The sequence below is a fragment of the Eupeodes corollae genome, chromosome 2, assembly GCF_945859685.1.
Source record: "Eupeodes corollae chromosome 2, idEupCoro1.1, whole genome shotgun sequence".
NCBI classification, from domain to species: Eukaryota; Metazoa; Arthropoda; class Insecta; order Diptera; family Syrphidae; genus Eupeodes; species Eupeodes corollae.
Genome location: NC_079148.1, coordinates 109,925,253 through 109,939,038, shown reverse-complemented (window position 1 = coordinate 109,939,038; position 13,786 = coordinate 109,925,253). Strand labels below are relative to the sequence as shown.

At 31.1% G+C, this 13,786-nt stretch overlaps 2 protein-coding genes across 2 annotated transcripts; one reads left to right on the top strand and one right to left on the bottom strand.

The window, feature by feature from the left end:
* The first annotated feature begins 6,846 nt into the window (after positions 1-6,846).
* LOC129944250 (putative serine protease K12H4.7) lies at positions 6,847-9,348 on the top strand. The gene is made up of 8 exons (XM_056053571.1): positions 6,847-6,980; positions 7,081-7,398; positions 7,474-7,655; positions 7,725-8,096; positions 8,236-8,374; positions 8,452-8,747; positions 8,809-8,978; positions 9,044-9,348. The coding sequence occupies exons 2-8, from the start codon at positions 7,201-7,203 to the stop codon at positions 9,151-9,153; spliced, it is 1,467 nt and encodes a 488-aa protein (XP_055909546.1). The 5' UTR covers positions 6,847-6,980; positions 7,081-7,200; the 3' UTR covers positions 9,154-9,348.
* On the bottom strand, positions 9,182-10,045 carry LOC129944256 (uncharacterized). The gene is made up of 2 exons (XM_056053577.1): positions 9,673-10,045; positions 9,182-9,618 (listed from the first exon to the last, which is right to left on the bottom strand). The coding sequence occupies exons 1-2, from the start codon at positions 9,821-9,823 to the stop codon at positions 9,359-9,361; spliced, it is 411 nt and encodes a 136-aa protein (XP_055909552.1). The 5' UTR covers positions 9,824-10,045; the 3' UTR covers positions 9,182-9,358.
* Positions 10,046-13,786: the final 3,741 nt, after the last annotated feature.

Sequence of the window (13,786 nt, the reverse complement as noted above, 5' to 3'; positions counted from 1 at the left end):
TACGGGATGTGGTCCAACCATTTGAAGTGTGAGAAAATAGACCACCAGTAATTAATTCCCAGCCACTTGACTTTGGCAGTAAGTTAATTGAAATTAATACAATGAATTGTAAGAAAAACAATGACAAGTAAAAGTATTATTCTTGGAAAATGTATTCCTTTCAGACACAAACCAAGACGGTGGCCTATAGCAAAAAATGATCATAGAAAAAAAAGCATACGAAAAAGCTATAAGTCTAAATAATGTAGACCAACATTTTTTTGAAATCAAATAAACAAGTCAAAAATGACGTTTAACATGACAATGGAAATTTTTTATCAGGTCCAAAGGGAATTGGATGAAGAAACGATTTAAAGTAGATTTTTTATTTGTTAGTAAAATAATTATTTTTTTTTGTATTTAAATGTTTCAAAACTCCGTTTTTCATCCAATTTGTTGATTGAAGTTGATTGATTTGATTAGTTTTGATTCAAGTACAAAATTTATAGATTAAAATTTTCGCTTTTTTTAAACCAACACCAATAAAATTTGTATGCGTCAGTTTGACTGACGTCTGATTTTAAGAAATCAAAAAAAGATAAATATCTATTTTTATGGGTTTCCATTCGCCAAAAAAATATTTTATTATTTAAATACAATTTACCAATTGAAAACTCTGTTAGTTTAGGTCAAATGAATAAATCAATACTAAGTTTAAAGCTTTGAAATTATAACACTCCACACAAAAATTTAATTTTAATTCATTAAATTATGTTTTTTAGGGTATGCTGATATGAGTTTAAAATCTTAGCAAGTGTCCTTAGATCTTTTTTTAACTTATTTTAAGCTTTGTTGCTTAGGCATCGATTGGGTTTGTGTATAAGTACAAAATGTTTTGGCCAAGTATTAATTTTTAAATTTATTTATGGTTTATTGATTAATATTGATCTTAACTTTCAAACAAATGTTCAAAATGGAAATGCTTAGGATGAGGGCGGTCTAATGTCACAGTCTAAAAAGGTCGACCACGTCCCTCAATCGTGATAAACAAGCCCTTTTCATTTGAGCTGAAACATGAGTTGTGAAATAAATTCTAAAACTAGGTTAAGACGCAAGAATTGTGACATTAAGGTGATCGCTCGCTTTTTGTTGATCGCAATTTTTTTTTAGAGGTGGAGAACTCAATGCTGTTGGAAAGGTAAAATCGGGGGCGATATCGGTAACCTTTTGAAATAGTACGTTGTTATATTTTTTAATGGGTTTTTTAAACCAAAAAAAAGGGTACTGTATAGATCTTATTCTACTCCAAAAAGCATGTTTATTACTTTTTTCAAAATCAATTTATAATTAAGAGCAACAATAAAAACTTAAGGGTTTAGACTTTAGACCCTTGAAACTAAGAATCACCGAATGTTGCATAATTTTCCAAATGATATATTTTTTTAATATTTTTAAGTTCATGTTCTTGACCCATTTATTTATGCTATCAGCAAACTAAAACAAACAAAAAATAATAATAATTTAAAGAAAGCACATAAATTATTTCATATTCTTATATCTTATTTGTCTATACTATCATACCACGCAATATATAATTTCTATATAAAAACAAATGACATGAACAAAAGTTAAATAAAGATAAACAACCATTCCGAAAAATTAATTTTCGTTTGTAATTTAATTTTCTTTACGTACTATCGTTGATTTGAAGTGATAATGGTATAAAGTTTTTGTCTTTTGTTTTAAAGTTCCATGGTTAAAAGTCTTAGTATTAAAAAAATATAAAAATACAATTTAAATAAAGTAAGAAACCTATTCTCTGTGGTATGGTATGCTTTAAACAATACTACTTAAATTTTGTATATAAAACCTTTATTTTTGTCTATACGCATTCCTGAGACAAATAATTTTAAAAGTTTTAAAACCCATTAAAAAAATAGTAGGTGATCATTCTTTTCCTGAGGAAAATTGTGAGTCAATAGTTTAGTGTGCAAAGATTTTTAAATAATTTCTTTTATTCACAACGATTACATAATCCTTTAAGTTTTTGGAAAGGGAATGTCAATTTTGAAATTTCTGCCATATAAAATATGTCAAAGATTTAATTCGAAATCACCGGAGGCTCATGGGCTGCGTTCAATCTGGAGTTGGAAAGGCTATCCTGGATGTTAGTATTTTTATATACCTTACTGAACGAGTTGGATACCTAAATTTAAAAAATAAAAACAACTTCCAGTTGTTCACAAAAAGCAAACAAACGTTTAGATTTCAAGGTACAAAATTATTATTAAATAACAATTTTAATGGATAACTCACTGCATTTTTACCAAAAAACATACAAATTGGAACCACATTTTGAATCAGCTGTTCTGTCAGATACCCTTATATAACAAAAATTCTTGGATACTTTTGGATGCCTTTTTTGACAGTCCAGATGTTTTGGATCAGCTGTTCCTTTACACATAAAACACTAACAAAAAGGGATCCGGATATCCTATCTGTCTGAGATTGAACACAGCCATTAAACATTAACAAAAAAGGTATCCGGATATCCCATCTGTCTGAGATTGAACGCAGCCATTGAATGTGTTCAATCTCAGATAAATAGGGTATCCGGAAACCTTATTTTAGTGTTTAACGTGTAAAATGTGAGTGTACCTTTTCCAACTGAATTTTTAAATTAACTAGATATATGTAACACCACATAATCTTCGATTAAAGATTGTTTCTCCTAATATTCTCCTGGGTAATTTGAAGCCAGTTGTGCAACGGAACACATTTGGACATCAAAAACATCACCGCGAATATGTTTGAAGCTACCATTTTAGCTGGAAAGTTTAAAGGAAAAGTGGTCCTGTTACCACGTATTCCAATGATACCGTCAGACTTTACCATAATCTTCAGAAGGTTACACTTATGATTTCGGTTAACTTTTGCCATGTTTATAAATAATACTCAAGGTTCATTTGTGATTAAGATTTGAAAAATCCATGCTTTTCTCATGGGCAGCTATATGTTGCGTGTTGTGTTCACGTGTAGGAAAACCTATTTGAGTTATCGAAAAACAGGTTAACCAAAAATAGTGTGCATCTATAAGATCTAAACTAATTGAAATTAAAAGTATTTGTAATTTAAAATAATAAATATTATTGCTAGAAGATTTTAAACTATCAACTCTTCCTACCTTATTAATAAGTTTTACTATCACATGTTATTTACTTAAAACTTTGTAACATACTTATTGGTTACAAACTGGAATAAAAATAATAAAACATTTTTAAATTATTTGTATACATTTTTGCTTTACATCAACTGTACGAAAATTTGGAAGTAAATTTTTATACCAGATTTAACGTTTCCGTCTTTGTTCGTTTATTATAATTTCATTGTTATAAAGGGGAACGGTAGTAGAAAATCGGTCATGAAGGTTCTACTTCCATTCCCTCTTAAATAGTTAAAAATAATGTAAAAGGACAAAAAACGTGATCCACAGCAACGCGTGGCCGGGTCAGCTATTTCATTTATATATTTGTTCAGTAATTTATTTAATTATTAATTTATTTATTGATTTTCATTCATGTTCTTAATTTGTTGTTTAACTTTTATGTACATTGTTTATTTGCTGTTTATTTCTTTATTGTATTTATTACTCTCTTAAAGTTATTTATTGTTTATCTATTTTGTTATTATTTATTTATTTGTTATTTGTTTAACTAGTATTATATTGTTATTGTTATAAGAAAAAAGTCTTCGTTGTTATTATTTATAATTATATTTAATACTTTTTAATAATATACAAATACTTCCGAGCTATAAGCTCTTAAAATATCATGAATACTAGCGTAATTTATTTTCTAAAATATATGGAGGTTTTTCAATCGTGTTTTCCTCCTTTTAAAAATGTATAGGTACTTTGTGCTACTTGTTTCTTTTTCTTTTGTGAAATAATGTTTTGGTAGTAAGAAAAAATGTTTCATGTCTCTGAATGTATAAAACGTGCGGTTGCATTTGGTTTTGAAAAAATGTATCACGAAATAAAAAAAAATCAGTGAATTATTAAAACTATACATTTAAAACTTTAGTTTACTATAATTTTGGACCTCGAAATCTAAATATTTGTCTACTTTTTGTGAAAAGCTGAAAGTTGTTTTTACCAACCCAAGATAGCCTATTCTAGACGAGATTGAAAGCAGCTATTCATTTTGTAATTGGCAAGATTAACTTTTTGTCGCAAACTATCATATTTGAAATTTTTCGACGTGACGTGTCCATTTATAGTTATATAGAGGCAACTAATGCTTTAAACCCGACTATTTTTATTGGTTTCTTAAATTGTGTATGTATCATTCTTTTGTTAATTATAATTGTCAAGACTAAACTTCGAAAACACGTTTCTGACTTTAATTTTACATTTCACGAAAGGAGAAAAAGCTACTTTAAAATCTCATGAAGGAAAAAAAAACGAAACCAAACAATAGAAGTGTCGTTGTCCCCTCCCACAGCGGGGACATTTTTTACATTTGGCTATAGAAAAATAATAAGTTAAATACAGTATTGGACAAAACATTTTCAACTAGAAAAGAAAGTAAACATTTTCTTTAAAAAAAAAATTAAAATTTTATTCAGAATCATTACAATAGTCATACATATATTATTAATGGTGTGTATTCAACGTCGTTCTATTGCATTGCATTTAGCATTGTCTGAAGGTCTTGACCTGAAAGCTGAGTTGCTTTAATTTATTTACATTAAGCACATCTTCAGTGATATCGGTTTCAATATGAAATAAGTAAATAATGGGACATAATAAATTCGGAGATCCGTTATAGACGATTTTAATTCAGGCATTTTACAAAAAGACATTTTAAAAAAAATTTAATGTAAGTAAATAGTTGGTCTCACGAACCGTTTTCTCAAAACAAAAGATGTGTATGTTGTGCATTGCGGCGGTCGACAACGTAAAACAAGTCGTCGAAAGGATACTATGCTGTTAATAAAAGTCAAAAAAGATCCTTTCATATCTGCCTCAAAATTGGTACAAGAGTTCCAATCAAATGTAAGCACAAGAACGGTATATCTCTTGCGTTGGCGGTTGCTGATTTGAGCTGTTATCGGCCTTGTTTTTTGGGACAAGCAGAAATGGAGTCGAGTCCTTTTCAGTGACCAATCAAAATTTAATATAATGGGAAGTGATGGAATATCTTACTTAAGAAGTCTCCGTGGCAAGATATTTCAGTCACGTTATTGTATAAAAACTCTTAAGCATGGCGATGAGAATGTACAAAATTGTTCAAAAACATTTAACATTTATGTTGCCATATGCAGAATGAAAAATGCCATTGCGTTGGGTCTTTCAGCAGGACAACGACCTAAAGCACACGTCGAGACTAGTTAAAACTTGCCTTATTGATCATAACATCACTGTTATGAATTGGCCACTATTGGCTTAATCGGGAAAATGTTATAAGTGCGGACGGTTTTTTTAAAAAAAAGTTACACCAAATATCATTCAAAATGTATTTGAATCCATGCCAAGAAGATGCAAACCAATTGTCAAAAACAAAGGATTTGGTACTAAATATTGATTATTTCATAATTTGTACATGTTTCAATTTAAAGTTGCAATTGTTTTGTAGCAGGTGAATTTGAAGTTACTTGATACAATTAAACGTTAAGTTACTAAAAGATTTTTTTTGTGTTGTATATTTTTATTAACATTGAATACACAGTTTTAATAATATATGACAATAAATTGTTATGTTTCTGAATAAAATTTCAAATTTTCTTTTAAAAAATGCTTACTTTCTAGTTGCAAATATTTTGTCCGAAATAGAAGTTTTTTTAAAAAGAGAATTATTATTATTCGTGTGTATTTCTTAAAGTTTTGCACGCAAAAATCATAAATAAAATTGTTATTTTTTATATTGTCGTTATGACAAAAATAATATATATTAATATTTATTAAATGATAAAACTTAACTATTCTTTCAGTAATTGTACATTTGGGGCTTACAACAAAACTCTAATAGAAAGTTAAACCATTCTGCAAGATAAAATGTTGTATGAATCAATACAATCTTATTGGTTTGTGCAGTTGAAGTCAGCTTTTAAGGCAATTGGCTCGGGGCGACTTTCCATTACCGCAGCACGAATTTCCTTCTGATTTTTTTTTACAGTTAGGTAGGGGTCTCAATAGAACATGTTTTAAATATTAGGGCGAGGAAACAACTTTAAGTCATAAAAAAAAATATTTTCTTTTTCGGACTTAACCCTACTTTTTTGTATTGCATTTTTTGAGCCTAAAACAAGTTTTTTTTAATTGATAGCACGGCGTACTAAGAGCTGCAACCCCCCTGCTTGGGGTCACTATAGGATTTGGGGTGGGTGCGAGTTTGGGTATATGCAAAGTACTTTTCCATTTGAGCACTAAAATAAAAGAAATTACCAAGAAAAAAAAACAAGTATGGCAACACTGAACAAAAAACAGGGAAGAAATGTCAAAATCAACCATTTTTGAGTGTTTTGTATGGAAAAAAGTGAACTTTAAAAATTAATTAAAAATAGAAATAAATGTTTCCTCGCTCTAAAATTGGTATAGTTATTATTTATTTGCACATATCTATCGAATAAAAAAAACCGCGAGTCGGAATTCGTGCTGCGGTAATGGAAAGTTGAGCCATTGGCTCTGTAAATTAGATAATAATAATAATAAATAAAAACAAAAACTAATTTCCTAAACTACACCTTTTTCTAAATTTAAACCAAATAGTTCAAGACTAAATGAATTCTCCCACAGAATGGCAACTCTAAACCATCAAGATCAAAATATAATTTACCCAAGGGGATATTTGTTATCATCTGTTAGCACTTCTAAAACATAAGTCTTTTGTTTTGTTTTTACCATTCATGATGGTCTTCTGAATGGCGTCCTAAATCATAATTGCCTTTTGTAAATTATAATAAATTATATTATTGATTGTTCAATAAAATTGCTTTGTACTGTAAGTGACTATGTGATGGTTTAAAACAAAAAATACATTTACATTTAAGTACCTTACTGTAAAATTAAAATTGATAACACTCTTCTATTTATGTATGTAGCCTTTAAAACTGCTTGTCGGCTCGACGCGACGTTCACATCGACACCCAGAATTAGTAGAAATTGAATACTGCTTTGAGATAAGCCGCTTGGCTGTGATACCGATACGGCAATTTTTTAAGATGCGTTGTTTAGCCTTTGTTCTATTAGTCTATCTATCTTTAAATGTCGAAGATGCTCATGGAAAGAAGTTATTTTCGAAGGGATTCATTGGTGGTCCTAACAAGGTATTTGCTCATCTTCAGCAAGAGCCACAAGTAGAATGGTTTCAACAAATACTTGATCATTCAAATGCAACAAAGTATCCCAAATGGAAGCAGGTAAATCTAATTTTTAACATATTTATTTTAGAAATCCTACTTACCTAAGTTAATACATTATATTTTAATACCTAGAGATATTACATATCCACTGAGCACTACAAGCCTGGTGGACCAATTTTCTTGATGATTGGTGGCGAAGGAAAAGAAACCCCCAAATGGATGACTAGTGGTGCTTGGATTCATTATGCAGCTAAGTTTAATGCCTTGTGTATTTCTCTGGAACATCGTTTCTATGGTGCAAGCCAGCCGACTGGGTAAATAAAACCAACTGTTAATACAAAACATTCCTTGAGAAAAAATTTGAAACAAAAATTCTTTTCTAGAAATTTATCAACAGATAGTCTACAATATTTAACATCAGAGCAAGCACTCGCCGATTTGGCTTATTTTATAAGCGTAATGAAAGTTAAATATGATGAGGAAGGTTCCAAAAAGTGGATCGCTTTCGGGGGGTCTTATCCTGGATCTCTAGCTGCATGGGCGAGGGAAAAGTACCCAGAACTAATTCATGGTTCGATTAGCTCGAGTGGGCCTTTATTGGCTGAGGTTGATTTTAAGGAATATTTTGAGGTGGTTCAGCAATCTTTGGCATCATATTCGGAAGATTGTGTGGTAGCAGTGCGAAGATCATTCTCCCAATTGGAGATCTTACTAAGGCACATGATTGGGCAGCGAGAAATCAATGAGAAGTTTCAGTGAGTACAAAATTTTACAAAGTAATTGATAGGCATCTCTAAAGATCTCAAAAAGAAAAAACGTTTTAATGTCTATTGTGTTTTACACCTCATCTTAAACTTACAATGTTTAAAGAATCTCAATATTTTTTTCCATTAGACTTTGTGATCCAGTCGAGAAATCCATAGACAATAAATTAGACATTGCTAGTTTATTTGAAAACATTGCTGGTAATTTTGCGGGTGTTGTTCAATATAATAAAGACAATTCGCCTCATTCCACTAAAACCATAGACGATGTAAGTAACATTTTAAAATGCAAAAACTAACACCTGCCATTCCATACTTACAAATATATTTATATCTACCTTTCAAGGTCTGCGATGTGATGGTCAATGAAACATTGGGAACTCCAGTTCAAAGATTGGCAGAAGTTAATCGAATGATGTTAAATGAGAGCAAAGAAAAATGTTTGGACTACAAATATGACAAAATGATTGAAGATATGAAAAACATTACTTGCGATGAAGACAAAGCAATGCGTCAATGGACATATCAAACGTGCAACGAATTTGGATTCTATCAAACTTCCACCCAAACAGATCTCTTATTTTCTGATCGTTTTCCCGTTGACTTTTTCATCAGGCAATGCATGGACATCTTTTCAGAAAAGTGAGATTTTTTAAGTTCTGAGTACATACATATTTGTAATTTTAAAATATTTAAATTTCAGAATGGATTCTCAGTATCTGCAAGCTGTGGTTGGAAAAACAAATACTTTCTATGGAGCATTGAACCCAAACACAACAAATGTACTCTATGTGCATGGATCTATTGATCCATGGCATGCACTTGGATTAATATCATCTCCAAACCCAAATACTCCAACAATTTTCATAGAAGGTTTGTATTAATAATAGCTGAACCTCTCATTATCATATCATTCATTTTTCTCTAACTTTATAAAGGAACTGCCCATTGTGCCAATATGTACGAGCCAAGTAAAAATGATATTCCGGCATTGACTGAAGCTCGTCAAAAGATTCAAGACTTCATTGAGAACATCCTGAAAACTTAAACTAAGAAATAAGTTGTAAGCGTTATCATTTTTGTTATAGTTTTAAATTAAAACAAACGAAAGTTTAATAATCTTGTAATGTTAGCTATAAAAATAATAACAATAAATTGTTTTGTTGCGATTAGTAGAGCTCATAGAAACTCCATTTCTCAGTTCTATGAAGTTTGATTAAGCAACAAAAACAAAAATGCAAAATTAAGAGTTCTTAATTCTTTCGAGCTTCCTCAAGTTTCTCATTGAATGTCTTCCAATTTGACTGGACAGACGGATTATTGATGATGTGCTTCCTGCACATGCTCCATGACCACATCATGATCGCCCACATCAAATCCCAAATCACAACAGTTACTTTGAAAAAATACTTTTCAAGTTCTTGCTTCGATGGAAGTTCGGGTTGTTTTGTCGAATAGGATTTGCAAATGGTTGAGTTGTGTGATCTCATTAAAAGTGCAGAGTCTGATTGATCTTAAGGAAAATTTGAATCAGTTTAAAATAAATCACAGAATTGGAGGTACTTACTGTTTGGCTCCCTTCCAAGTACACTTGTTGACATTTTGTTAACTGTTGCCATTTTGTTTACAGACCGCAGGAGCACAGATGGGTAAGAAGCACATCGGAGCTGCGACTGAGTTATTTTTGCCAATGAGGGAGCAACGCGAGTTATCAACATTTTGTTTAAGTTCAATTAAAAACAATCAATAACAAACAGAATAGAAATTCAAATTCGAGATGACTGACGTGACGAGTGATGACTTCACTTGGTTTGCTTATAGGTTTTGTGTTTGTTTTTGTTCAGTATTATGCCAGGGCAACTAAACCAGTTTCCTAATAGAAAATTATGTACGCAGAGGCGTAAATGCGAATCGGAAAATGCGAATGATGATGGCGAATGCTGAAAGATATATATACAATATCTATTTTAACGACTATTGCTATTGCATCATACAGTAATATGGATTATATTCTTTCTTTTTCAATATTTCTGTCTCTTTTTAAATTTCAAAACAAATCCAAATAATTTCAAATTATTTTCGTGACGTTTAGTGAACGTTCTCAAAGCTTAAAGCTTTTTAGTCTACAGTATTGTTGGAAAGCAACATTTCTTGTTTCTTTTCTTTTTTGTTTTTTCTAGAATCATTAATTTAATTGGACAAAATGATGATGAAAGTACATATATGTAACTATGTATACAGTAGGTATGATATCTACAGTGAATTAGATCCAATACAGTATTGTTTTTAAGATTCTAAATTTAAAAACTTGAAAACACTATATTAATTCTTTATATATTATTTCTGCTTTAATAGTTGTCTAAAGTTAAAGAATCTTAATCATTTACAATTTTAGACTAGCTTAAGATATTTTAGCCTTAAGCTACTTGCGACGTATTGGAACTATGTATAAAAAATGTTGAACTCGAGATTTTAATCAACAGTGCTATGGTAGAGATGTCGAGAAAAGTAGGTCCCGGATTCTGTCCATCTGTCTGCCTTCGACCCTTGGGTTTGACGGTTTTTTTTAAGACAACAACAACAAACAAACAACAGTAGTCCCAATACACATTTTTGATCAAAAATCGAAAATTAGAATTTTGGATCTTAAAAACAAACCTAGGTATAAATTTTAAATATATGTTCTATAATTTTTGTACTTGGTTTCTTATTTTTTCTTTAGAAGCTCGTATATTGTCTGAAGAATGTTGGATCAAAAATTTCATTGTATTTGTATAAGTTTTTAAAAGAACATATTCATTTTTCTATGCATATTTATAAGCACTGTAAAACTGCATACCAAAATACTTTTAAGAACAAATTCCAAAATACTTTTAAGAACAAATTGAAAGATTATTTAAATCTTTAAAAAGAGCTCTAATGATTTTCGAAAAAAACGAATTAAATTTGAATTGAAGACAAATTCGTTTGTATGTACATACATAATACATAAACGAGTACACATGTATTTTATTAATTTAAAATATAAGTACTATTTTTGTAAACAAAGTCTTGAGATACAGGATCAAGTTCGTGCGACCCAGTCGTTGAATTGATTTTTAGTCGATCCCATTTGTTTAAATTCTTTAGTTTTTTTGGGACTGATTATAATATTATAAAATTAATCATAATTTAAATAACGGTTCAAACATTCATTGATATTCTATTTTTGGATTTGTTACACATTTTTAACATTGTATTTTTTTTTTAGGATGAATCATTTTGACAATTTATTGTTTTATCGCCATCTATTGTTTAAATTTTGTTAATAATTGTCTTTTTCAGAAAGTTAAATGATATTGAGAATAAATGATGAGTCACTTCAAAAACCCACCTTAGTTACGCGAAATCAATGTGCAAAAATGGTGTATACTTGTTTAAAATGCATAAAATACGTATGAATACGCTTTAGTGTACCATTATTCTACGCAAAAAATGGAATTGGAGCATTCTTTAAGCAAAATTGCATTACAAACAAAGTCAATCAGGAACTCCCATATATTTTGCGTTTTCAAAAACACACATACAATATTTTTTTTGTGATATTTCATTTTTATTGAAAAGTTTAAAAGTTGATATTATGTGTGCAACAGCACATGAATTAATTGGCCACCATGCCAATTGTTGCAAGGTAATTTCCGATCACTATTTGACACGTATTAGGCGCTATCTCAGCATTAAATTACGAATGTTGGCTTTTAAGTGCCTAAGAGTTGATGGTTTATCTGCATAAGCACTGTCTTTCACGTAGCCCATCAACGCCAGCGGTGTCAAATCGCATGATCTTGGTGGACAGTTGATATCGCCACGACGTGAAATTACGCGGCCTTGAAATGTCTCTTGCAATAAAGCCATATTCACTCGAGTTGTGTGGCATGTGGCGCCCTCTTGTTGAAACCACGTATTCCCCAAGTCGTATTCTTCAATAGCAGGCAAAAATAAGTCTGTTATCATATGACCATAAGGCACCAAATTAACGGTGACGGTCGTTTTTAAAGAAGTAAGGTCCAATCACACCTCCGGACCAAAGAGAGTACCAAACAGTGACTTTTTGTGGATGTGATGTCCAGAAACCCAAATACGACAATCAATTAAGAAACTGAAGCGGGCAAACCTGTTTTGGAAGAAATATACAACCAGAATCTTGAAAATTTGGACCTTAATTACAGCCCATATTAGCAACCAGAAGACTGTCGCGATTGTAGAATAAGTAGAATTACGATTGATGAAATAAAACTAATACAAATTTTATCGTACAATATACATGGTTTAGGAAATACAACTTTGTATCCATAATACTTTACTTTGAAATATTCTTTATTTATGAAACATTCTTGATGTTTGATAGGTTCTCAACATTTTTCAAGGGCTATAAATTGCTATGGATTCCTGCAGTTAAAAAGTCTAGATTTGGAAGAGCAAATTCATCTTTTTTGAAAGCCAACTTTATAAAATTAATGGACAAGGATTTAGTGTAAATAATAACAGGAAAAGAATTTGTGCATATCTTGAAATTGTATATAAACTTTAACAGATGGGAAGAAGACTTTCGCTCTTTTGGTATGTGTCTTGAAGATGGCTACATTATGAACTGCATTGTCTTAGGGGATTTCAAAGCCAGAGTAGGTGAAAACCAAAAAATCTCACATAAAATCGCTGCACTTAACAGCCAATTGTCAATAGAAAGGAAATCAAAGGACAAGGTAACAAACAGCAAAGGACGAAGGCTATTAGAAATTTGTCGGGACTTCGGGATGGTTGTTCTGAACGGCAATGGACGTATCCAGAATGATGCGGATGGAAATTTCACCTACATTGACTCATATGGCTCTTCAACAATAATTGATCTTTGTATTGCAAATTATAATATGCTACCGCATAACACAAAGTTTTCAGGTGGAGGCTCAGATAAACTCGCATCATATGCCAATGGAATTTGTTTTGGAGCGGAACTACAATAGGGAACAAGTTGCAGAGCTCAAGTTACTACCCAAACTTGTATGGAATGATCAATCCGAGGATTTATACAAGGAAAAGTTTAATGAGTCCATTGCTGCATTACAAGACCGAGAAGAGTGGACTGCTAAAAACATCATTGCTGTCATACAAAATTAACTTCTAAGATCGATAACTGCAACGCGGTTACCAGGGCTATTCTCGGTTATGAAGCACAAGTATACAAAGATACTTCTACAAAAAAGTACTGGGTCTGCCAAGTGTGACGCCTAACTATGTCTTTAACCTTGAATGCCAGTTCAAATCTGTCTTTGAATACACGATAAGTTGTCATATCGTCGCCCTAATATTGGGTTGCCGTAAACGCCAAAATTCACTTTTTGAGTTTGGTATACAGTTCTATGTTTTCGGGGTAGCTCTTTCCAAATCTTGTATCCGCTTTGCTCTATCCTTTCCATTACAAAGATATACAGAATGGTTTTACCGTATATCCACCCAATTCAAAAAGTTCACGTATTGTTTGGACGTAAGCGCCAAAATCTGGCATTTACGTCAAATTTTCCATACAATTTAAGTAGATTTGTTTTTAAGAATTGTTTTGACGTACGTCTTATTGTCCTGCAACGCACGCCATCAAAAAACAGTAGATTCCTATTATTGTAGGGAGAGCTCAGATAGAAAATATT

Excerpts from the sequence above, each read along its gene's own strand:
- LOC129944250 (XM_056053571.1), top strand. The coding sequence starts at position 7,201 with ATGCGTTGTTTAGCCTTTGTTCTATTAGTCTATCTATCTTTAAATGTC. Across the intron at positions 8,748-8,808 it reads ATGGACATCTTTTCAGAAAA|AATGGATTCTCAGTATCTGC; the intron begins GTGAGATTTTTT and ends TTTAAATTTCAG. Across the intron at positions 8,979-9,043 it reads TCCAACAATTTTCATAGAAG|GAACTGCCCATTGTGCCAAT; the intron begins GTTTGTATTAAT and ends AACTTTATAAAG.
- LOC129944256 (XM_056053577.1), bottom strand. The coding sequence starts at position 9,823 with ATGTTGATAACTCGCGTTGCTCCCTCATTGGCAAAAATAACTCAGTCG. Across the intron at positions 9,619-9,672 it reads ACTTGGAAGGGAGCCAAACA|ATCAATCAGACTCTGCACTT; the intron begins GTAAGTACCTCC and ends ATTTTCCTTAAG.